General features: G+C 39.2%; 1 protein-coding gene across 1 annotated transcript in view; it reads right to left on the bottom strand.

Moving 5' to 3' along the window:
* Positions 1 to 457: 457 nt before the first annotated feature.
* The window catches only part of LOC126336665 (kinetochore protein NDC80 homolog), a 176,871-nt gene continuing 149,913 nt past the window's right edge, over positions 458 to 27,415 (bottom strand). The window contains exons 13-15 of the mRNA XM_050000612.1: positions 23,624 to 23,739; positions 798 to 900; positions 458 to 649 (exon numbers count right to left, since the gene is read on the bottom strand). Coding sequence (XP_049856569.1) covers positions 617 to 649; positions 798 to 900; positions 23,624 to 23,739 — 252 coding nt within the window. The 3' untranslated portion in view covers positions 458 to 616. The remainder of the gene's footprint in view (positions 650 to 797; positions 901 to 23,623; positions 23,740 to 27,415) is intronic.

Below are 27,415 nucleotides of genomic sequence, written 5' to 3'. Positions count from 1 at the left end.
CAGATCCGATGCAATATGACCTTGCCTTGGTGAATGGGTTTATGTAACTAACAGTGTCACACCTGTACATCCATGCATACTGAGTGGTACAGTTTGTTTAACGTCAAACGTACACCTTGGGCATTGTTGTTGATTCATTTGTCATTTGTAGTCAAGCACTATTAAATGATGATGCTTACAGCGCTATCTATTGGTATTACAGCACCATCTATTACTACATTTTGCAACTATTTATTTTTCTTCTCCGATACGTTTTCGCTCTTCTCTGATAATATTCCGTTGCAATTTGACGTCATTCTGACCAGTGGTGTTATTTCTACAGCAGTTTGAAAGTTTAATTTTAATTATAATCACCCCGTATTTTCAAAGTTAAGACACACACTTGGTTACTCAAATACCCATCTTACAAGATATGTCATAGTAAAGTGTAACTGAAATACAAAATCACATACTTAGCTTCATTTACACGTAGTAAAATATCTGTTACTTTAATAGTTTAAACATTACAGATAGCAGGTCTGTCACAATCTTTGATCACATATAAAATGACAATGAAACACAAAGTCACAAATTTAGATTTGATTGCAGAACTGTCCCGATCTTCCGTCATAGGACTTCAGAGTTTGATATCAGTCCATCCAGATTTTTCCTGATGGGGAAAAAAGAACACATGGTAGAAAAGTTGAATTATACATATCCAGACAGAGAAAACTAAGTAATATTTTGATGCCAGTTCTTGAAGACAGAAACCATAATGTACAAAAATAATAAAGATAAGCATTTTGTTGTACACTTACTATGAAGTCTTTCTTAACTTCTAACAAGTTGTCTTTCATCCACTCCAATTCTTCCTCCTTCTCTTTTATTTTGTGTTCACCTTCAGAAACTACAGTTGCATACCTGTAACAGATAAATGTGTTTAAAATCAACATACTACCTTTACATAGAAAACTGATACTATAACATTAATTTGCATAAATTGGAAAAGAAAACAAATATAAAGTCAAACATAAAACTGAGAGCAGAGAATGTTGTTATCCCAGCCCTGCTGCACAGAATTACCCTGCATGCATTTTTATTTATTTAATTTACATAGAGAAGGTTAGTATCACCCCAACGAATGCTACAAGTCCACAACATAATCTTTCAGGGAATGAGAAAACCGTGCACAATACTAAGAAAAATAGTAAAAAAATATTTATTTAGTATTTTTGGTTATTGACAGGCAAACATTTTAATCAATGTGATTTTCTATGGAGATTTTGTGATTAGATACATACACAGGCACACATCTACAAAGACAATACTGAAAGAAATACAAGAAGCTAAGCCCTACGGCAATTCTCATAAGTGAGATGGGGTATTGTCAGAGCAGAGCAACACTGATCAAGTGAATCATCATAATTCATTTTGTGGAATTTTCACTTTATACTGCTGATTTATAATGAAGAGTATTAAATGGAATAAACCAATGCCATTATCTTCCTCGTTCTTTCACACCTGAGTAAAACTGATATACCTCTGGCCTCACTGTAGACATGACAGATCAAAGTTGAAAGTAAAAGGTACATAAAGGAATGTAAAACTCTTCTACTTGTGAAATGTAATGGAATACAGGAACAATATGATTAAAAAGTGACTTATTAGGTTTCATGTGAATGGTTTCTCCTGCCAGACTAAAGAGAAAGGGAAACAAACAGAAGTTGGTCAATAATAAGGCATTGAATACCCTGGTTGAAAGAGAAGCAACAGGAAGTTCGAAATTCATATAAACAATGCAGTGTGATTGATAAACATGAAGAAGCTGGAAAGTACAGAGATAATGAAGCATTAATGAAGCATAATTCGCATGGAGGAGAAATGTAAGTAGATACAGGGGTTGATTTTTTTTAAAAAATATATATAAGACAGTGTGTGTGTGTGTGGGGGGGGGGGGGGGGGGGGGAGATTCCAAATCTCATAACCTGTGTAGTGTATATTGTGACAGAACACTGGGACTACATTGTGATCAGGAGTGAAATCCTTGTAGATCACGACACACCTTATAGAAACAGATAGTGGGATGACATAATTGTATAGCAAAAGTTACAAACCTCAATTTACAATATAAGGAGAAAACAGATTGCTACTCAGTGTGAAGAGGACACGCCGAGCTACAGACAAGCACAACAAAAAGACAGTTACACATTTAGCTTTTGGTCAAAGCCTTCATCAGAAAAGGAAAGACACACACATTCATTCACACATGAAGCACATCTCAGCTTGACCGCTGTCTCTAGCACCTCAGACCAGAATGCAACTGTCACAAAGAGGGGAAGCAGCAAACTTCAATTTAATATTGCAGAACCCAGTTTTGTAATGAGAAAGCCTTGTGCAAAAAATAATGGGTGCAGGGATATGGTGGAATGGTAGTCAAGAGAACAGGAAGCTAAATTCTGTGACTTTGGAGCTCATACACAAAATCACAAAATGTGTGGACTTTTATGTACATTAACTGAAAAAGTAACCAAAAGAACATGTCAATTTAACACACACTGCTTTAGAAATATCTTCCAAATTTCACATATTTTCCCTGAAGATAACACTTTATTAGTGGCAGTAACATGATAATGCTTTAGTTGTAAGTCTATACAAACTATGGTGTAACAATGTATCCAAAACCCTATTTTGGGTGTGACAAATTGATATTATGGTGAACGACATATACCAACTGCAAGAATACGACGTTCCTTGTTACGAAAGCATCTCTGTGTCTCGCTGAACCAAAGATTTCGTTTTAAGGACTTTTTGTGAAAGAAATGGAGAGATTGGACTTGTGAGAGGAGTAGAGAGATTGTATTGTTGTGAGATGCCATTACGGTATAAAGTAAATGTTCAAATAGATTTTTGCACAAAAATAAAATCCAGTAACTAACATCAAGTATACAAGGTGTGTGTATATCTCCATACAGAAATTACTTAATTATCATGGTACAGATATGAAGGGTGTGGTGAAATATAATGGTAACCCACATAAGCTATGAATGAAGATATTCAATTGGAATACATAAGTTATTAATATTTTATTATTTATGCAACTGGTTGTCACCGTACAACAGCTTAAGCACACAAATCGATGGAAAAAAATACAAACTTTGAGTTAATAATGTCCAAAATTATCTCTTTTCCTAGCTGTGGCGAACATACTATGTCGCGTACCACTGTTTTCCTGCAACAAACACGGGGCAACTGAAAAATCTCACATTTCGTCTGCAGATGGATCTACATACTCATCCTCATTTGTAGATGTCATATTAGTTTTTATTGCTTTGTAGAATTTGTGATAAATAGGTGGTATCCAGTTCACTGCAGACATAAGGTTTTGTTTCCTCTTTGAGTCAATTGGAACTGGCCTGGAATACGTTTTTGAAGACTGGTTCCTTCTAAGCTTGTAGTGCGACCTCATTTGTGTAAATTGACTTTCTGTCAGTCTTCCCCATGAAATGTATTTGATGTGAACAAGATTCCTGGGAGGAACTGTACAGCATCTCGCAATGACACCTTGTGCCCTTCTACTGAGATATTCTTTTGACTAAATGTAGATCCCGTGTCACTGATGCATACAAAATATTCTGATGACATAACAAGGACACAAAATGGTTGCTTTTGGCCACACTTCTTAAAGATGTCCACACAGTCTAGAGGGGCATACACAAACTGCACATGTTGGTGAACATACTGCTCCACAACAGCAAATTCTCGATCCCCTGGCAACATGGAATGTCCAGGAAGTGGGAAAATCTTCCTTTTGCTATAAGCTGAATCCAAGCAAATGCAATGTTCCAGTTTTTGTTTTTCCTAGAGCAGTTGTCTGAAATTGCAGTTTGAATGAAATATTGAATGAAAAGGCGTTGATACCTATCAAAAGATACAGGCTTTGCTTTGATATCAAGACAGTATTAATCTTTATAATGGTTGTAGCAACTGTGTGTGGAATATTCCATAGACAAACACAATGTTTCACCATTATCTTTTCTACTGTAATGACTTTTCTATTTTGGAATACGTTCTATATGTATTTTGACTAATTCCATGTCTTCCTCTGAGTAGGCTGTGGTCTCTTCTTATGATTGCCGCTTCTATCTTCTGGCAGAGTAGTAGCCTCTGCACTGATTCGTACAGAGTTGTTACGCCTTCTAATTTCAATGCCTGTATATCTTCTTGTTATGGGTTCTAGCTGCATGGAACCAAACAAATAAGCATTTTGTCTATTGAAGTCCCCAATGTTCCAGAATGACTTGTTTATACTCTGTATAAGCTTCTCCCCAATCTGTTCAAAACACTTTTTAGAACATTTACAGAAAGCTCCAACTAAATTTCTCGCCTGGATCCCTGTAGCTGCTTTTGTAGTATATTCAAGTCCACTATTCCTTGCAAGTTTCTTCTGTTGTTGTTTGTTCATTAGCTTTTTTCGTTTTCTCGGTGTTTCCACTATGATGTCTTTATTACCAGGGTCAATTCTGTTGTGATCCTCTTCATTCAATTAAAAAAAATTGTATGGATATTGTAATATTAAAAAGTGCTGTCAACAAATAAAATGGTAATTTCATCAATGATGAGCTGAACAAAATGGTAACCCACAAACACGAGAATATTTCTTTTTGTAAACATTCCCTGATTTACAGAGGACAATGTAGTTGCATTAAAAGACATGTTGACCCTATCTTCGTATCAAGATCTTGCTAAAAAGTTGAATATGGAAATAAAATACGCAGGCTAGATATCTAGCACAAAGATAATGGTAACCAGCAAACAACACGATGTGCAAAACAAAACTTACTTGACTTACAGTAGAATTAATAAAAGTAGAATCCCCATCTCCTTGTTTAAATTGAAATCTGGATCATTAATGTCATCGTCATACAATCAGGATCATTAGAATCACCACAAAATTCACTTAAAATTACAAAAATATCACAACTTCCCTCACTGCAATCTGCTGCTGCCTCTATTTTGAATGGGATGTCCAACAATTAGCAATTGTACATATTGCATTTCACTATTATATGCCTGTACTAATCCATATTGTGTGTTTCATGTACAGTAATTATTATCTGTGGAGTCCAGTCATGTCAACTGAGCAGTCCCAATCCCCACCACAGAACTTCACATTGTTGCAAGCTGTATAAGACAAGCACACACAACGATCAACATTCTTGTCTCAATATGGGTCTATGATCTGAATGGTCTCAACCTGTACATTGTAGACTAGTGCTATATTTTCAGTTCATTTCTGCATCATAGTTATAGAAAATTATTCTATGCATTTTTTTATGAAGAAATTTTTATGAGAAGTCATATAATCAGGTGTGTAAAAGCATACAGGTATTTTGTGTTTCTAATTGGGTTACGGTCAAGACTCGATCTCAAATTAAAATGGCTAAAGAGAAAGTTTCAGAAGTTCAGGAAATCTGTGAAATTCCTGGAGTAGAGGAGAGTGTAGCTTTGTCTCAACACAAAGCAAATCCTTTAATTTTGGAACAGCTGATTATTTACCTGTGTCAGTAATGACAATATCACAAAAGCAAACAGATATGTCAGTAGTGGTGCAGGACATGGGACAGAAAGAAGCTGATATGTCAGCAATGGTACAAACTGTAACACAGAACAAGCAGATGTGTCAAAAACAAATTGACATTTCAGCTGCAATTCAGGCAATAGTTAGCCAACAACAACAAATCTCAAATGAGATAATGCAATTGCGTAAAACGCAAAAGCAGTTTCGTCTGAAAATTCAAAAGATTACCCAAGAAATGCCAATCATTAGATTGATGCAGGAGGAAGTAGACATTTCCGTAGGAGAGATTACAGAAACAGTGGCTAGCATAGCTTCAGGGAGTGATTAGTTGATACAAGCAAGTTTCAATAAACACCAATAAGATTTCTCAACTAAACTAGACAAATGGATAGATGTGGAACAGATTCAAGGAGCAGTAAGAGATTGTAGAAACGAGCTGCGTGAAGCAGAGCAAACATAGGTCTTGAATCACAAATCTTGTTTTGGTAACTGACATGTTTCGCCAATGGGAAATGTAAATTACAATGGAATGCGTGCAGTGCCAGAAGCTAATAACATATACACTGCAAAGTTAATGGAAGAAAAATTGATGAAGCACAGGCAATTTCAGTCATTCTCACCTGACTGAAAATCGATAAACCTGGTTGTATTCATACAAGGATTTCGTGGAGTATTACCAAGGGCATGGACTGAAACGCAAAAGATTAGATATGTTTCAGGTTATATCCAAGGTGATAGCGCGTTATGGGCCACATATATGATGGATACGTGTGAAACTTACGAGGAATTTGAGAAGGCGTATTTCCGTAGAGTGGCGTGCAAGAACAATTAAGGAAAGACGTATTTAACCCAGAACCTTTCTGTGCAATACCTGAAGTCTACGGTGATACTTTGAGAAGTATTTACATAAAGCAAGATACTGGGATGAACCTATAATGCATAAGGATATTCTGTGGATTTTGAAGGCGAAACTTACAGCGGAGATCCGAGTAAAATTAATACATGTGTCAGATGAGAATTTACATCAGTCTTGGACTCCACTGACTTGATCCAAGAAGACATTAAGGCAAGAGAAAATAGACACAGCTTGTATTCACAGGTGAATTATGCCTATGGCAGCTCTATGAGCAATCAGCTGATTCAAGAAACAAATGCGAGTCACGCCCTGCGGCACTTTAACTCTCTGCTGTCCAGGGACAGCACTTTGGTATCTTTTGCAATCTGTTGGTGTTTTGTTTATGTAACAGTAAGTTACACACATCAACAAGTTTTCTGTTTTTATAAGTAATTTTGCCCTTTCATCATGGCAGACGAAAGAGAGAATATGATTATTTATGATGAATGCGCGAAGCAAAACTTGTGGTGGTTGCCACTACATCACGTACGACTCATCATGATCTAGTTGACAGACTTTCCGGTCACATAAAGCAACGCTAACTAACGGGCCTACGTATTTCTGATATGAATAAATGAAAATGAAGAAACTGCCACGTATAAGTCTTGTGGAGTTGCATTACATCTTGGATAATGTTTTGCTCCATATCATATGAAAGAAAAATACTAATTACCAAAACAAAGCAATTAAACAAATATATGAAACACACAAATTTTGTAATTATTTGTGTATGTGTATCTTTGAAAATTCATGTAAGTAGGGGAAGAGGGTTGAGAACTTATGAGAACTAACAATGAGATTAGTAAAACTTAACAATTTATAATCTCCCAATAATGTCAAGAATGGCCGCGGACAATCCAAATTAGTGCTGCCGGCGCTAAGTGAATCAATTTGTACAAGACATGCGGACGGCAAATTGTTAATAATTATGACCAACATCGTAAACAGTGTAGCAGCAATGGGAATAATTTACATTATGGCAAAAACAGACAGAATAGACATGATAAATGACACAGTCCAGGATATAATATATTCAAATACTACGAATTAGCAAAACAATAACAGACAAATGCAGCTTTCTCTGCCAATGAATAATTACTGGAGACAACAGACACCAGTTATAACAGAAGTGAGACAGGGTGTGACTCATGCAAATGAATTGGACTCGGAAAACTACCTTCGACCGAATTATGCCCCAAAGAAATGGTTGAGGAAAGGCATAGGAGCTACGGGCAGAAAGTTCGTATGATGAGATATAATAAGGGAAAGTTAGTAGAAAAGGAGCTTTGTGTTGACACAGCCAAATATACAGAAGAATACTTGTAAGAACCCACACCTACAATTAAAGTTATAATACTGGGTATTCCACTGACAGTAGTTTTGGATATGGGCGCATCGGTAAATGCAGTATCTACGAACCTACTTAATAAATTAGTGAAGAACACTCAGTAACCAACTTTTTCTACACAACACTGCAAAATACTAGGAGCATTTGGCATGTGGTCCCAACCCATGAGGATGCAGACAATGTTAAAATCAAATCTAGGAAATGCAAGGATATATGCGTGTTCCTATTAGTTGGTAAATTAATAGTCGACTGTGTTCTTGGATTATAGACTATTCAGGAGGAGGATGCAAATTGGACTTCTCTACTGGGAAGGTAAATTTTTGGATCGATGGAGCCCTAGCCGAAGTAGACTTGCTGAGTAAAGAGGATAACATGGAAGATACTGTCAAAGGGCAAAGCTACAATTAATAATAAAAGAGCACCACAAATTCAAGACAATTTCGGTCAGAGTAATGCAAGTCATTTGAAGTATCTGAGGAGATACAACAGAAGGTAAGAGAACCGTGTGGAAGAGCAAAGGATACAACTGTCTGTTCTACTATGCAAGTATATGAGAGTATTCGAAGAGCAACCACGTGTCATCAAGGGTTATACATGTCATATGAATGTCTTGCCACACAGAAAATACTGCCATAGGTTCTGTCCCGTTACTTGGAAACTACGCAGTGCAGTTCACCAAGAAATACAGAGGATGTTAGACTGGAATCTGACAGAACCTTCACACAGTCCCTACTGCAGTCCACATCTCATTGTACCAAAACCAGGAGGAAAAGTTCATCTAGTACTTGATACTCATGTAATTGACACAATTATTTACCAGTATGTACCCACCTGGAAAATATAGATGGGCTGATTCAAAGTTCAATGGAGCGAAGTGTGATTTGTGTATTTCATACTGCCAGGTCAAGTTAGATGAAGATTGAAGAAAGTATACCACATTTGTATAATTTCAAGGTTCTTCCATTTGGTTTGAATATCAGTGCAGGAGTATTCATATCTACATTGGGACCTGAACTAAAGAGTAAGCTAACATTATTTGTCAATCACATCCTGATAGTTACAGATACCTAGGAAGAACATGTGAATATACTGACACGAGTATTTGAGAGTTTATAGTGCGAGAACAACAGCGAATCTACAAAAGTAACATTCCTGCCTGGAGAAAATAAAATTCTTATGACATTTGATAAATTCAAGAGGTATTTTACCCAATGAAAAGAAGATCAGTGCCACAAAAAAATTTCCTGTTCCTAGAATGAAAAGGTAGTTAAAAGGATTTCTAGGTCTTGCATCTTTTTGTCAATTAATTGAGAAGCAATCGATGAATTCTGAGCCATTATTAAATTTATTAAGTTAAGAATGTGAATTGGCAATGGACTGAGGACTGTCAACAAGCATTCGAAGCAATCAAGCAAGCTTTATCCAATGCGAAGATTCTGTATCATCCCGATACGTCAACTGAATTTGGATTAAAGACTTATGCTTCATTTCTTGGTTCGGGTATAAGTCAGTTCCAAATTCAAACAATAAATGGCCAGCCCACCTTTTGCCCAATAGCTTTTGCTAGTAGGACACAGTCAAGTTGTGAGAGATCTTATACAACAACAGAACAGAAGGCTCTTCCAGTAGGTGGGCATTCAAAAAGTTTTCATTATTATTTATATGAAGCAAGAACCACAGTATACTGTGACCATCAAGCTCTTAGTTTTTTTACACACCTGCAAGCTATTACATGCGAGATTAGCAAGGAGGCGGCTTGTTCTTCAGGAATACTGATTTTGTACTGTGTATATCCAAGGAAAGGAGACTATCATAGTAGATGCATTACCCTGTCTTCCAGAAGGATTTGAATAAGGCATAATCTTGGATGAAAATGAAGACGAGTTTCCAATATTATTGATGGGAGATCAGGTACACCAAATATACTACTTAGAGTTATGTGGAGACACGATGAGACTCCAACAAAGTGATACAAGGTGGAGAAACATTCAACAGAAATTAGAAGATCCACAAGAAGATAAAATAAGTCAGTACTATAATGTAGCGAATGATGTACTATTTCATTGAAGAGCAATATGAATCAGAATTGGTGTGTGTACACCTGAAGAATATGAGAAGACGTTAATAACATATACTCACAACACTTGGGGACATTTTGGTGTTGTGAAATGTGCATACTAACTAAGAATGTACTGCTACTTCCCAGACTTAGGTAGGAAAGTATGGAGTGTACTCAGAAAATGTGTAATATGTCAGAAAACAAAATCTGAGCAACAGAGGTAGTAAAGGCCTGTTACATCTGATCATTCCTGAAAAACCAGTAGCTATTCTATCAGTCGATATATGTTGACCATTACTGAGGGCTAGAGGAGGCTGTAAATATATTGTAGCTTTCTTGGACACATGTACCAAATATGTAAAATTCAATCCAATGGAAACTGCTACAGCACCACCAATTCTGAATCATCTTTTCAATGACTACATTCCGTGCACTGGGAAGCCGAACGAGGTTTTATCTGACAATGCCTCAAATTCTACCAGATATAGGTGGAGGCAGACATTGGCCAGAGCAAATTTAACACAAATCTTGACTTCCACATATAATCCGGGCGCAAACATGATTGAGAGGGCTTTTCATGAATTAAACAGATTTAAGCAAACCTACTGACATGCCAAACAAACAAGATGGATAGAATATCTCAATACCTTTGAGGAAATTGTAAAACATTTGCCTCATATGACCACAAAACTTTACACCAGCTGAACTAATGTTTGACAGAATAGAAAGAAATGAATGGACGGATAAGATTCTGAAGGTACCACAAGAAGAAACCCACTGGCAAGATAAGATTAGAACAGCGTTAATAAATCTCACTGAAACTGCAAGAAAAAGGAAGATAGATTTTGACAAGAGGATATTACAAAGACAATCCTTTTGCATTGGGGAAAGATTGTTATTATGTGTCATTACTAAAAAAAACCCAATAAGAAATGGCAATTAATGTATGAAGGACCATTTGAGGTAATTAGAATACCAAATCCAGGAGCATATCTAGTAGGACATCCTGAAACAAGAAATATAAAGGGATTATAGCACAATGATGATTTAAATAAGTTTCATTCCTGAAAGAAAATTATTTTAACTACGAATAATATAAGCAATTTTTTTGTTTATTTTTTTATTATTTCAGATAAGCGTATGATGATTCAATAGAAATGCATAAGAGATTAATTATATATATATATATCCTCTCTTCTCGATATCCGCCAGGCCTCAACCTCCGCTAATTTCAAGTTGCCGCCGCTCATACCTCACCTGTCTTTCAACAACTTCTTTGCCTCTGTACTTCCGCCTCGACTGACATCTCTGCCCTTACTCTTTGCCTTTAAATATGTCTGCTTGTGTCTGTGTATGTACGAATGGATGTGTGTGTGTGTGTGTGTGTGTGTGTGTGCGCGAGTGTACACCTGTCCTTTTTTTCCCCCTAAGGGAAGTCTTTCCGCTCCCGGGATTGGAATGACTCCTTACCCTTTCCCTTAAAACCCACATCCTTTCATTTTTCCCTCTCCTTCCTTCTTTCCTGACGAAGCAACTGCCAGTTGCGAAAGCTCGTAATTCTGTGTGTGTGTCTGTGTGTTTTGTTCATGTGCCTGTCTGCCGGCACTTTCCCGCTTGGTAAGTCTTGGAATCTTTGTTTTTAATATATATATATATATATAAAATAGAAAGAAACTTCCACATGGGAAAAATATATTAAAAACAAAGATTCCAAGACTTACCAAGCAGGAAAGCGCCGGCAGACAGGCACATGAACAAAACACACAAACACACACACAGAATTACTAGCTTTCGCAACCGATGGTTGCTTCTTCAGGAAGGAGAGGGAAAGACGAAAGGATGTGGGTTTTAAGGGAGGGGGTAAGGAGTCATTCCAATCCCGAGAGCGGAAAGACTTCCCTTAGGGGAAAAAAGGACAGGTGTACACTCGCACACACACACATATCCATCCGCACATACACAGACACAAGCAGACCAAGGATGTGAAAACCCACATCCTTTCGTCTTTCCCTCTCCTTCCTGAAGAAGCAACCATCGGTTGCGAAAGCTAGTAATTCTGTGTGTGTGTTTGTGTGTTTTGTTGTTTTGTTCATGTGCCTGTCTGCCGGCGCTTTCCCGCTTGGTAAGTCTTGGAATCTTTGTTTTATATATTTTGTTTCAGCAACATAATATTTAGTTGTATTAAGGAAAAGTTAATTATGATATTTCTTAATTTCAATAAAGACTATAGTTATTAGTGGATATCTGTTTCAATTTTTTATGAAAATGTTAGTATTAGGCACATGTGAATATTCATGCCAAGAGCATATGACTACATATATTCAAGGCAACAGTATATGACTACAGATGATAAAATATTTTAAAGACAAAAGTCAGTTCACTTGGTTGAGTTTTTGCGAAATTTGGTTGAGATCGATTACAAACGAGGATATTAGGAAGGAAAATGCTGGAACTGGTTGAGGGAGTGTGTGATTGTTGTGGGGTGTTTGAAATTAAATTGGCATTATTTAAAGTGATGAGTTACGACAGCAGTTTAAGAGAACCAACTGGGCTGAATTTATGTAGATTTTGGGGTAGTAAATAAATTCGTAATTGAATTCTGTAACAGTTAGGTTTTGAAGACTGACAGAATGCGGATTATTTATGTATACTGTGAACAACAATGAACATCCAATATTGTGTGTTGCCAGGTGCAAAATCAGCTATGAACACGTGGTGGTGCAGTGTCATAAAAAGGAACTAGTGAAGAGAGAGAAGAGTTATTACCTGTGTGCTAAAGAGTAAAGATATATTCAAGTGATAATGATTATTGTGCTTCATTCAAATAGTATGTGAAGACCCAAAAGGGAATTATCAACAGAGTTTATCACGGACAACGTGAGTGTGTAGATATGGTACTCTGATATTCATAAGTGACTATATAAAGACAAAAATTGGTAAATATGATGAAAGATTATCTGAATCTCTCAATTCAGACCAGTTGCTTGAGAATGAAGAGTATATGTACTAACCTATTTCTTACAGTGCTTTTCCATTTTTCCATCAGTAATGATTAGCATTGATACTTGTTCCAGGTAAGTTACACGTTCACACATCACTGCCCTGTGAATGGCCATATGAGGGTCTGATCCAGCCTTTCTTCCACCTGAGTATCAACGCTGCTCCCAATCATACCTACAATCACACACATGGTAGCAAGGTCATCCTCCGTCTCTCCCCACACCTGCCCTGCACCCTCAACCAGACATCGTGCTGACGTCAGTATCAACATATCTTCACATTTGTTTATACCTGACTATACCAATGCAAGAACACAATGCATAAAGATACTTTCAGACCTGTCAGTCGAAATTTTAAATAATTTTTGTAAATTACTGGGTGAAACATAAGGTTAAAGTAACCTCGTTCCAGGTTTTCCATGGTTTCCCTTAGCAACCCTTGCCCAAATGGGAAGGGTATTCTGATCGGAAGTCCATTGCCACATTAGCTACTTACAGAGTTACTTAAACAGTTAATGTCAAATTATTTAAGCTTATGATCAGTAGCGAGTGATTGTGAAAGCTATTCAGATTACATAAGCGGCAAAAGTTGTCAACTGCCACAAGCATATTCCACTCGGTATTGTAGTACAACAGTAGAGTCAATTTCTATTGTAATTTTGGTCCTGAATTGTCTAAGGAAAGAAAATTCACGGCAAAGAGGGGCAATATGGTGTAACAATGTATTCAAAAGTTCTAATTTGGGTGCTACAAATTGATATTGTGGTTAACGGCATATACCAACTGCAAGAATAGGACGTTCTGAGTTAAGAACACATCTCTGTGTCTTACAGAACAAAAGATTTTGTTTTAAGGACTTTTTGTGAAGGAAATGGGGAGATCGGACATGTGAGAGGAGTAGAGAGATTTTATTGTTGTGAGACTACATTACGGTATGTAGTAAATGTTCAAATAGATTTTTGCACAAAAATAAAATTCAATAGCTAACATCAAGTATTCAAGGTGTGTATATTTCCACACAGAAATTAATTAATTATCATGGTACAGATATTACATGACGTAGATCGCTCAGAGCTGAAGTTTCGAGCGATAGTGCGAACCTGCATTTTTCACAGTCATAATTCGATGAGAGATTAACTCTGAATTAATAAACATTAACTTGGTAAATTCACCATACAGCGGAGATGCTAAGTCGCGATAGGCACAACAAAAAGATTCACACAATTTACAGCTTTCAGCCATTAAGGCCTTTGTCATCAGAAATTGACACACACACACACACACACACACACACACACACACACACACACACACACAAGCAAACGCAACTTGCACACACGTCTGCAGGAACTAAAAACCACATTGCGAGCAGCAGCACCAGGGCATGATGGAAGTGGTGGTGGGAGCGGTTAAAAGTGTTGCAGTTTAGATGGAGGGAGGGAGAAAATGTGCAGAGGGGGAGGGAGTAAGTAGCGGAAAGGAGATAAATTAAAAGACTGGGTGTGGTGGTGAAATGATGGTTGTGTAGTGCCGGAATATAAACAGGGAGGGGGCTCGTTGGGCAAGGACAGTGACTAATGAAGGTTGAGGCGAGGAGGGTTATGGGAACGTAGGATATATTGCAGGAAAAGTTCCCACCTGCGCAATTCAGAAAAGCTGGTGTTGGTGAGAAGGATCCATATGGCACAGGCTGTGAAGCAATCATTGAGATGAGGGATATCATGCTTGGCAGCATGTTCAGCAACAGGGTGGTCCACTTGTTTTTTGGCCACAGTTGGTCAGTGGCCATTCATGCGGACAGACAGCTTCTTGGTTGTCATGCCTACATAGAATGCAGCACAGTGGTTGCAGCTTAGCTTGTAAATCACATAACTGGTTTCACAGGTAGCCCTGCCTTTGCTATCTGGATTGAAGGTGAGGACACCTTATTCACATTCCTCCAGAACCTCAACAACTTCTCTCCCATTTCCTTCACCTGGTCCTACTCAACCAAACAAGCCACCTTTCTAGATGTTGACCTCCAATTCAGAGATGGCTACATCAGTACCTCTGTCCATATCAAACCTACTAAGTACCAGCAATACCTCCACAATGACAACTGCCACCCATTCCATACCAAGAAGTCCCTTCTGTACAGCCTAGACACCCGTGGTTGTCGAATTTGCAGTGATGAGCAGTCCCTCTTAAAATATACCGAGGGTCTCACTGAAGCCCTCACTGACGGTAATTATCCTCCCATTCATGTACAAAAACAAATCTCCCATGCCTTATTTTTCCAGTCTCCCACCACCTCCCAAAGTCCCACAGTCCGGCCACAGAGCAGCATTCCCCTCGTAACTCTGTACCATCCGGGACTGGAGCAACTGAATTACATTCTCCACCAGGGTTTCGATTACCTCTCGCTGTGCCCTGAAATGAGAAATGTCATACCCACTATCCTTCCCATCCCTCCTACTGTGGTATTCTGCCATCCACCAAAACTACACAATACCTTCACCCATCCTCACGCAACCCCTACTCCCAATCTCTTACAACATGGCACATATCCCTGTAATTAACCTAGATGCTAGACCTGTTCCATACATCCTCCTACCACCATCTACTCGAGTCCGGTCACTAATGTCGCCTATCACATCAAAGGCAGGGCTACTTGTGAAACGTCATGTGATTTACAAGCTAAGCTGCAACCACTGTGCTGCATTCTATGTAGGCATGACAACCAACAAGCTATCTGTCGGCATGAATGGCCACCGACGAATTGTAGTCAAGAAACAAGTGGAAAACCCTGTTGCTGAACATGCTGCCAAACACGATATCCTTCATTTCAATGACTGCTTCACAGCCTGTGCCATATGGATCCTTCCCACCAACACCAGCTTTTCTGAATTGCACAGGTGGGAACTTTCACTGCAATACATCCAACGTTCCTGTAACCCTCCTGGCCTCAACCTTCATTAGTCACTGTCCTCACCCATCCAACCCCCTCCCTGTTCCCACTCCAGCATGACACAGTTGTCATTTCACCACCACACCCCGTCTTTTAATTTCGTTTTATTTCTCTCGTTTCCACTACATACCCCCTGCCCCCTGCCCCCTTCGCAGCTCTCTCTCTCTCTCTCTCTCTCTCTCTCTCCCCTCCCCCCCTCTAAACTGCAACACTTCAATGTCTGCCACTCCCACCATACTATCCTTTCCTCTCCCTGCCCCAGCCTCCTCCTTATCCCCACCCAGTCGCCACTACCATCATGCTCATAGTGTTGTTTCAGTGCTCTGAGACTGCAGACGTGTGTGCAAGTTGCGTTTGTGGGCGGGCGTGCGCGCGCGTCGGGCATGCGTGCGTGTGTGTGTACTGCTGACAAAGGCCTAAATGGCCAAAAGCTATAATTGTGTCATTCTTTTTGTTGTGCCTATCACAATTCAGCATGTCCGCTAGATGGTGAGTAGAAACTTTCCTTCTATGGTATTGTTACATTCCATCCTAGATTTTCCATTGTTTGATTTTTAACTTGCTAAATTGTTGTACCTATTATCCATACTCCCAAACAACATAGAACACAGTTGTGCCGAACAATCAGTGTAGCGAGTAAAGGTTTTTGAGATTTCAGGTGGAGCAGATAATGAAGAGGAATTTCCATGAGATTGCCATTGTGGAATACATCTCTTGCTCCCATGTGATATTTAAAATGAATTATTTATATTTTCCAGGTTTTCAGGAAAGTAAAGATAAAAGGAAATAAGGAACTAAGCTAAACCACTTAAAACCTATAACTAAAACAATAATTGAAATAAAAGTACACATAAAGAATATTTATGAATAATAATAAATAAATAAAGAATATTTTAATTAATTAACCAATAATAACAAAAACATATTGAAATACCTTTCTTGGGCATGCAAAAAGGGAATCTAAAAGACATACTAGGCTATACCGAAGGTGGTGCTTTGGTAATTATATGAGGTAAATACATTAAAGTGTTACCAGACAGGTCACTATAGCAGAAAATATAGTTATCACTAGACATTTTGCTGTAGTATTTCCATGTAAAAGGATCATTTGAAGTCAGAATAGAGCAAGAAAAAGAAATCTTTTATCAAAAAAGAAACCTGGTTTCATGCATCATTCAAACTAATGAACTGATGCAACAGAAAAATATTCAATAAGGGATGATTCAACAACCCATAGTACATAAATATTTGAACATTACTAAATCTATTAATTTTTGGTTGTTTAATATTTAGTCTACTGTCAAATCATTGCACATTCACACTGGTTTTATAAGAGGGTTGGGGGGGGGGGTGGGTGGTAGCTTTTAGGAAGTAAATGTCACAGTTTTATCAATAAATAGGAAACAATACAGTAAAAAACAAATGATTGGGTATTACTTTCAACTACAATTTCAGTTTGTCATGAAAATCAGTCATTTGTGCCAACAACAATATGGATAAGAGAGACTGGTGTTCACCATGTAGAGACGTCATTGAGTTGGAGAGAGGCACAATGAAAAAGACTGCTGAAATATTAAAGATTCAGTAGAAAATGTGTGGGCATGTACACACACCCAGATTCCCCCCACCCACCCACCCACCCACACACACACACACACACACACACACACACACACACACACACACACACACACACACACAGAGAGAGAGAGAGAGAGAGAGAGAGAGAGAGAGAGAGAGAGAGAGAGAGAGAGAGAGAGAGAGAGAGTCGTGTGCTGGAATCCTTGTATGTGTGAATATGTGTACTTCTACAAGAGAAAGAACAAGAGTTCAAAAGCCAGTACAAATAGTTTTCTGTTGCATTTTTCTATGCGCCACACACCAGTCAGTTATAGGTGAATGGCTGCCTTTCCGTTATTTGATGTGTTTTGCACACTGTTCTTATTCCATTCTGTACTTTTAGCCTTTTGTGTTACCTAGTTCACAGACAGTCAATATAAATTCTAATTTGAGAACCTATTTTGCACAATTCCAGAAAAACTGATATAGGAGTGTGGCCATAAGAAGTAATCTCCTACCCATTTCGTTTTCACAGCTGGCACTATTAAAACTTATTATTTTGAAATCATGCTATGGAATGTAGGAGGTTTAAAATCCTTAATTAGTATTTTCCCAGATGAAAAACTGCTCAGCAGCGATGTTCTGATCTTCTGAGAAACCTTTCTTCAAGAACACCAAAATATAAACTACTTCTATGCCATACACGCACTGACTAAAGCTGACACAGAAAGAAAACCATCAAGAGGAATGATACATTACTACAACTCATCCATAGGGCAACAAAGCACGAAGAGGGAAGACAAAAACTGAGACAACACAGTTAAACAACCTGCGAATAATAGGAATCTATATCAGACCACAATGTTCAGCTGACGAAGTGGTAGAAATCATCATGACTGCATTGGCCTAGACTGACCCAGATTCCTAACTCTGCTGGCAGGCGGCCTAAACAGTCAGGCTGAACACCAAAACCCAGGCTCTTACAAAACCAATGGAAGAAGAAAGCCTAACACTCATCAACAAAACTCAGAATAAAACCTATGCCTCACAACAGCTCTAGTGCCACAGCTCTCATATTTGCTGCAGAAAACAGATAAAGCTCCAAAGCTTAACAATTGCAACAGATTCTCCAAGCACACTCATAATGGAACACCAACCCGTATGGATAAAATTTCAGATCATGATAATAAAGAGAAAGAAACAAAATGAACATTGATGAGCTCCAAGAAAAATCATCCCCAACGTACCAGTGCAGAACGTATCTGCTGAAGAAATACTATGCACAATAGAAAGAGGCAACATTGATAATGCACTGTGGAACCTAATTGAATTCCTTATTAGTCAGCAGCCCCTCAAACAATGAAGAGGTCAAGCAAACCAAACAGTGGATGCTACATTAGAAGATGCGTGATCCTAGAAAACTTGAATGAGCTTAAAAATATGCATAAAGAACAAAATGTAACTCACTCCTGAAACAAAACAACAACCACACATCCATATCAATGAAGAAGAATTACTTCAGAAAGAAGAAGTAAACCCTACAAAGCCCTAGAACCACAGAGAATAAAGATGACCTCAAGCACCTCCATGGCAAACCACTTTCATAAACTTATTCCAGTAGAGCAGCTCAAATTACACATCAATGGAAGCATTCCCTGAACTGCAAGTGAAAGAACAACAAAATATAAAGGCTGAAGGCAACTTAAAAAAGCAAACCCCATAAGACAAGTGACTCAGACAATATCTGGTATGAGCTAATGAAAGGAGCAACACTAAAGATTGTGAAGCTATGGGCAGCGCTATACAATGAGGGTCGAGAAATCATGGACATCCCCAAAATATGGTGAGAATCTGTAGTTACAGTGATCCAAAAAGGAAGAGGACTGCAGAATGCACCAAACTGCTATAGTGGGGTCACTTTGGAATAAGCATTGCACAAGATAATGAACATCATACTTGAAAAGATCCAAGACAACATAATGGCTATGATACTCTAGGAAGGGCATGGCTTCACTCCTAGAAGGTCAACTACACAAGCAGTGTGACATGTTCTCCAATTCACACATGAAGCCCTCTATAAACCTAAATGTCATGCATACAGAATCTCTGTAGACTCTAAAGAAATATTCGACAGGGTAAACAGGACTAGAGTATTCAAAAAGCTACACCAAATACTATGTGCAGAAAGTCAGATCCTTAAATTTATAGTAAGCGTGCTCCAAGCAATCCATAGGAATGCATGATGGATTATCACAGCACTTAGGAATCTAGCAAACAAATGGAGCATTACAGGGATAGCTTTCAAGTCCCACTATGTTCAACGTACCTACCCAGCCATGATCCAAAGGATATAATCAGAAATAGTGAAAATGTGGCTGTATACCGATATGATCTTATTATCATAGAGAAGAGAGCCCCTGCAAAAAGCCATTAACAAACTGAAGAAATGGTTCCCAAAAAAGACCTTATCAGAAATAAGGATAAGACAAAAGCAATGAAATTCAGCATAGGAGAAACCATTGCAAACAATCACAAATTCACCAGTGGGGGACAAGAACAGGAAACAGTAAAAATCTATAAATATGTAGGAATCACAGCACAGGTGACATGCCATACCTTTTCGAAGCATATCAAAGATAGTAGTAAGAGTGATGATTAGTTTTAAGGTAAAGAAACGAAGTATACTATCTGTAAGAACAGCTATGAGACTATTCAACATGAAGATTGTACCCATGGCATCATACATCAAGCAATTTATAAGGAGAAACTTCACATACGCAAATCTTAGAGAGACCCATAACAGCCTACCTGACAACAATTCTACGAGTCTGAAAATGCACTCAAAACTGAATAAGCTACATCATGGTAGATAAACTACTTTGTGGAAGGCCAGATGGCAGCTCATAACCTGACATCAACCTCACAAAGCACCAGACTCCCAGAAGACAGGCAGTAAAAAGTGTGAGACACAGATCATGAATTCACTGCAGTTATTACAAAAAATAAATGGAAGAAACCCAACTTCCAGTTGCATCACCCATCCACAAGGGTGGGTGATGCAACTGGAAATCACAGCCTCACTGACAGTTGTCACTGCACTAGTTTGGAGGGTCTTGCAATACATATCACATGATCATGTGTACCAATTTATATCTGGAATGAAACTCTATGGTTAAAGAAACCTTTTCAAGACTCAAACATCTATGATGTATATATGCAGACCGAAGCGACAAATGAAAATCTGTACCAAGGCCAGTGATATTGGAATACAGTTGGAGAGCCTCTGCAATGCTGTTTTAGTTTAGGGGAAAGTGGTCTGAGGTGAGAATGGGAATTTCGATTGAGGGTGGAGGCTTGCTAGGGTAGTCTGTGCAGTTGTGCAAGGCCACTGTGCCAGGGTGACGTGGTTAGCAAATCTTTATAGTGACCATGAGACCTGTGTTCGAATCCTGATAGTGGTACAAATTTTTAGAAACACTTCGGCCTGCATATATATACATTATATTTGGAAGCTACAAGTTGTTGCCACCCTACACACTGCATCAGTGCATTGCACACTCTTGTCCATAGACCATGCATGCATCATGTCCAAAGCTGGCAGCCTGTCAGATGTACACAAAATACCATGTCAGAATCCTGGCCAAACATTGACATGGTGCAGGACTGATGTGACGAACATCATTATCTTACTCTATCACAACACACTGAGGACCCACCTAGCTACCAACTTAGGTTTTTCTCCCAGCCTCAGTGACACATGGCAGCAGTACCAGTGACCCAGTGCAAGAGCGAAACACCATGGCTGGGCTTCTGGTAGGAGACTCTGGACATAGTAACATCATGCATCTGGAAACAACACTGCAACAAATGGATTACCTGTGGAGGAGGCATCCATAAGGAGACCACCAAAATGAGGACACAGGTAGTTGCTAATTGTGAGCAGTAACTAGCAGCAGCCACCTGACCTGACACTGTCCAGCACTAGCACAACATGATGCGTTACCAGACCTGAGAGCCGTATATTCACCACCCCTCACAAAGTTGGTATTCTTACCAAATGAAACAAACTTTCCATGTGCCTAAGTTTTGTGGCCAACAAGTATCCTATCGTGTGACTGATTCAGAATCACGGATTAATTTGCACGTAGCTGATGCGACAGGGAATCCACACTTCTGTGTGGTTCAGCCTCGATACCTGCATGCGTTGCCTGGCCACTGCTCCCTATCGTAAGTTAGCTGTGTGAGTTTAAGAACTATTAGTCAGCAGGTTTTCAGTTAGCTTGTAACTGAGGCATCCCTGCACTTCCAGATCTGGAATTTAATGAGTGATACCTCTGGAAATACATAAAAATAATGAAAATAAAAATAGTATGGTTACGATGTCCATTATGCTTTACTAGACATGATTTCGTAGCATGTGGTGTGCCCTTGCCTCCCTCTGACCTATGACCTGACTCATTCAGCAAGATGCAGGGAACCTGTGGTTGAAGATGGACTCTGAACTATTTCACAACATTACTGCCAGAGGTGAAGGAAGTAATAAGTAACACACGAATCATAAGACTGTGGACTTGCAATCTGGCACTTAACCATACAAATGGTTCAAATGGCTCTGAGCACTACGGGATTCAACATCTGAGGTCATCAGTCCCTTAGAACTTAGAACCACTTAAACCTAACTAACCTAAGGACACCACACACATCCATGTCCGAGGCAGGATTCGAACCTGTGACCGTAGCGGTTGCACGGTTCCAGACTGAAGCACCTAGAACTGCTCGGCCACAGCGGCCAGCCCACTTAATCATACAATTTATTGCAATCTTAACAACTGTAACTTAATTTTCAGAGGTTTTAACAGGTGCTTCAAATCATTGTTTGCCTTGATCTAGGGTAAATTACTGATTGATGAAAAACCCATTAGACAGTTATTAATAATTTAAAATTAATGATGTAGGAAAAGATAGTGCTACTTACCACAAAAATGACACACTAAATTACAGACAGGCACAATTAAAGACACTTACATAAAAACTTTTGGCAAAAGTCTTTGTCAGGAAAAGAAAGAGAAACCTACAAAAGCATGCACATCTCATGCACACATGACTGCCAACTCCGGCAGCTCGGACCAGAATGCAACTGTCACATGGAATGGAAGCAGAATTTTGGAGGGGGGCAGGGAAGGGGAAGGGATAACAGTGTACAGACAGGAGGAGAAAAGAGTGCTGTCTGATGGAGTGAACAGGGAGCATACTGCCAACAGACACAGCAACAGGAGGTTGTGGGACTCGGGGGTGGGGAAAACGGAGAGGAAACGAAGATGGGCAGAGAAAGATGGGCAGGTGCGTTCATAGAGGATGGCAAACAAAGAGGGTGGGAAGCGAGAATGGGGAGGAGGTTATAGAACAGAGGAGATGGGAACTATTGGGTGAAAGGTGAGGGAATCATATGTTACCATAGGTTGAGGTCGGGATATTTACGGGAGCAGAGAATGTGTTGCAAGAGCTTCCAACTGTGCAGGTTAGAAAAGATGGTGATGGAGCAGAGATTCCATTGTTTAAATAAAAATTATATGTTTTTGTTACGTAAACACATTGTTTTTTGTTATTGTATCTAAACATCTAGTTGCTTGTTTGGAATCAGCGTATTATGCAAGAGCTGCACAAGATCTAGTTTACCTCAAATGAAAGATTACTTATAACATTACTTACAGTTTATATAACAGTCCAATCTCAATGAAATTTGTAGATTATGAAGTGAAATATGTGTGTGGTTTAATTTTAATAAATCTGTACAGTAATATTCTTAAATGATGATAGTAATCAAATGTAGAAACAAAAATTCCAATTACTATCTTAACTCTAATCAGCACCAACACATAATACGACATTTGTTTCCTTCATGCAAATACCCGTGCATTTCCATTAAAATTTAAATCCCCGTGTCTACAGTATAGTCCAGCTGCACCAATAAAATTGTTTTGGAAGATGCTATTCTCATAAACATCATAAGAAACCCTTCAGATAGGGGTTAGACATTTTAAGAAAGAAACATAAGGTACAATGAAAGTTCGAATTGGTTCTAGAAGTGTGCCTTGATCTTATAATAGGTTAAAACAACTGCTCACGAAAAAACAGATCTATAATTTAATTCTGATCTGACACCGATTCAACCGTCACCACATGTAAATAATATAAACAATAACAAAATTAATGAACTGATTTCCTTGAAGTCAATAGTTACATAGGAACGTTACGTACAGTTTTTTGTAGTCTTCAAGTTCTGCAATAAGACTTTGAACTTCAGAGTTTAGTTCCTTCAACATCTGCTGTTTTTTTTCTAGTTCTTCTTCTTTCTTTGTAATATTAGTATCAATCTGGAAAAAAAGTTTTAATTTAGAATCTGCAAATGGACAAGACCAACAAGGACAAGTAGTGAGAATTAATTTTTTCTTCTAAAAATAACATGTTATTCTAAAGAGAACTGGGGCGAGGAGGGGGAGGGAGAGTATGGTGGGAGTGGCAGACAGTGAAGTGTTGCAGTTTAGACGGATGGTAGGAGAGAAGGTGCAGAGGGGGGAGGGGTAAGTAGCAGAAAGGAGAGAAATAAAAAGAAATTAAAAGACTGAGTGTGGCGGTGAAATGACGGCTGTGTAATGCTGTAATGGGAATAGGGAGGGGGCTGGATGGGTGAGGACAGTGACTAACGAAGATTGAGGGCAGGAGGGTTACGGGAACGTAGGATGTATTGCAGGGAAAGTTCCCACCTGCGCAGTTCAGAAAAGCTGGTGTCGGTGAGAAGGATCCATATGGCACAGGCTGTGAAGCAGTCATCGAGGTGAGAGGTATCATGTTTGGCAGCGTGTTCAGTTACAGAGTGGTCCACTTGTTTTTTGGTTACAGTGTGTCGGTGGCCGTTCATGCGGACAGACAGCTTGTTGGTTGTCATGCCTACATAGAATGCAGCACAGTGGTTGCAGCTTAGGTTGTAGATCACATGACTGGTTTCACAGGTAGCCCTGCCTTTGATGTGATAGGTAATGTTAGTGACCTGACTGGAGTAAGTGGTGGTAGGAGGATGTATGGGACAGGTCTTGCATATAGGTCAATTACAGGGGTACGAGCCATGAGGTAAGGGATTGGGAGCAGGGGTTGTTTAAGGATGGGCGAGTGTATTGTGTAGTTTTGGTGGACGGTGAAATACCACGGTAGGAGGGGTGGGAAGGATAGTGGGTAGGACATTTCTCATTTCAGGGCATGACAAGTGGTAATTGAAACCCTGGCGGAGAATGTAATTCAGTTGCTCCAGTCCCGGATGGTACTGAGTTACGAGGGGACAGCTCCTCTGTGGCCGGACTGTGGGACTTTGGGAGGTGGTGTGAGACTGGAAAGATAAGGCACAGGAGATTTGTTTTTGTACAAGGATGGTAAGTAATTACAGTCATTGAAGGCTTCAGTGAGACCTTCGGTATATTTAGAGAGTGACTGCTCGTCTCTGCAGATGCGACGATCACTAGGCTGTACGGAAGGGACTTCTTGGTATGAAACGGGTGGCAGCTGTTGAAGTGGAGGTACTGCTGGTGGTTAGTAGGTTTGATATGGATAGAGGTACTGACGTAGCCATCTATGAGGCGGAGGTCAACATCTAGCAAGGTGGCTTGTTGGTTTGAGTAGGACCAGGTGAAGAAAATGGGGGAGAAGTTGTTGAGGTTCTGGAGGAATGTGCTTCACCTTTTGTCCCACTCCAAAAAATACTAACCTTACATCCGCAGAAAGAACCACAGTCCACCATCTAAAAACTGATCCTGATCTTATAATCCTACCTGCAGACAAAGGCACCACCACCGTAGTTTTGAACCGCATGGATTACATAGCAGAAAAACTCCATCAGCTGTCAGATACTTCCACCTACTAAGCATGCCACAGTGATCCCATTCCAGCAATCCAGCAGGATCTCCAGTCCCAGAACCTCTCCCCAGAGTCCATCTCTCTACTTACCCATACCATTCCCCACACTCCCACCTTCTACATGCTTCATAAACCCAACCATCCAGGATGCCCCATTGTGGCCGGTTACTGTGACTGACCGAAGACACTGAAGAGTTGCTGCATAACTTTAATGGTGCAAAAGTGTTTGAGTCTGTACCTAACTTCAGGTTATCATCAGATGTTACTGGACCAGGAATGTAGACAATACATTGTGTTTCAATACAAATCACAGTTTTATCAATATTGAATTCTCCCCTTTGGACTTAATGTGGCCCCCTATTCAAACATATCACCTTGTATATAGATTACATCCTGATCCCAACCAATGCATGGAGAGAGCATTTGGCAATGTTAAAGAAAATTTTTCAGGAATTTGAAACTGCAGGGTCTAAACCGAACCTATGAATCAGAGTTCAGAAGACACGAAACAAAATTCTTGGGGCACATAGTTCCACAAGAAGGTATACAAGTAAACGAGGAAATATTGGAGGCACTATGTAGCTTTCCAATGTTTAAATGCAAGAATCAGCTTATTAGTTTTTATGGGTTGTGCAGCTTCTACTGCTGTTTCATATGAACCTAGTGGTAAACAACAGATTCTTGCACAGCCTACTTAAGAAAAATAGTGTGTGGTCATTGGTGGAAGATTGAGGAAGCATTTCAGCAGATTGAAACTGTGTTAATCAATGTGCCGATGCTGTCCCACTCAAATCTTAACAAAACCTTATTTTTAGCCTATGATGGATTAAATTATGGTGTGGGAATGCATCTATATAAAGCTGACAAAGAAAGAGAACTTGATAAAAGCAAAACAATTGCTTTTGGCAGGAGAATGATGAAAAGCTGTTCACTAAAGTACTCAGCAACAGTAGAAGGAAGTACTCTCAATACTATTTGGGTTCACAAAATTCTGCAAATATCTAGCTGGCCAAACGTCTGTGGTGGTAATGGACCACAGGGCTTGGTGGTCCAACATGTAATCTACAATATCGGAAGTTAGCAAGATAGACCTTATCTATGAATTCAAAGTGCAGCACATACCAGGAGGACAGACTTTTGAGCCTGATGCACTCTTGCACTTAGCAGCAAGCCCGAAAAGGCAGAGAGCACAACTGCCGACATTCGATGACAAAATACTTTTCATGCAAGGTGTGGCTTATGTAAGAAAACACACCGCAAGCAAAATGCTGAAAAATGTGTATCACTGGTGAGAAGTACGAGTACACTGAGAAAGAGAAAATCCAAATGTATTAAGTAATGCATCAAGGGGTATTATATGGAAGAATGAACATAAAGCAGAGTGCAAGCTCTTCATATCAGAATATGCCGCAGACAATCTCGCATGGTATATGCACTTCAGCTGTGGACACACTGCACCCAAGAACTGTGCGGAAAAACTGAAACAGGATTGTAATTTTTTGTAATACGGCCAAGGGCATATGACATTCATAGAGAATGAGTGAAAGTCATCAAAAGAACCAAGACAATTACAATTAAACAAGGACTCTTCACCATGTGTTGCCAAAAGGGCTTAAGCAGACAGTAGAGGTCAATTTACAACATCCTTTAACTATGTCAACAGGAGTAGTGCCACAAATTCTTGCAATGATTGACATTCTTTGAATTACGTTAAATTGTACCCAATGAAAAAGGCCACAGGCAGTAAGGTAGCTGAAAGAATGGTAAGGTACTTCTTTGTTAACATATATATGCCGAAACTAGTTATCAGTGACAACCAAAGTCAATTTGCATGTATAAAATGGGGTGATTAAGAGACATGATGTAGAGCCAGTGCATGCTCCATGCCCACTTTGAAGCGTATCAAGAACTTCAGACAGAATGCCTAACATGACACAGCACGGTAACATCTAGCACAGCCTGGATGCCATTCAGAACTTAATTCAGCTATAATGACAATGGATAATAGCAACAAAGTATGCACAAAGCATTTGGAACAGCTACGGCTAGAAGAAAATGCTACAGCCATTGCTATCAGTCGGTGCACACTGCGGACAGAGTGCCAGATGTGGTGCGAACCGCAGAGGGAATGCCTAGCACTATGTA

Source organism: Schistocerca gregaria, chromosome 2, assembly GCF_023897955.1.
Source record: "Schistocerca gregaria isolate iqSchGreg1 chromosome 2, iqSchGreg1.2, whole genome shotgun sequence".
NCBI classification, from domain to species: domain Eukaryota; kingdom Metazoa; phylum Arthropoda; class Insecta; order Orthoptera; family Acrididae; genus Schistocerca; species Schistocerca gregaria.
This window is presented reverse-complemented; position numbering and strand designations above follow the sequence as displayed.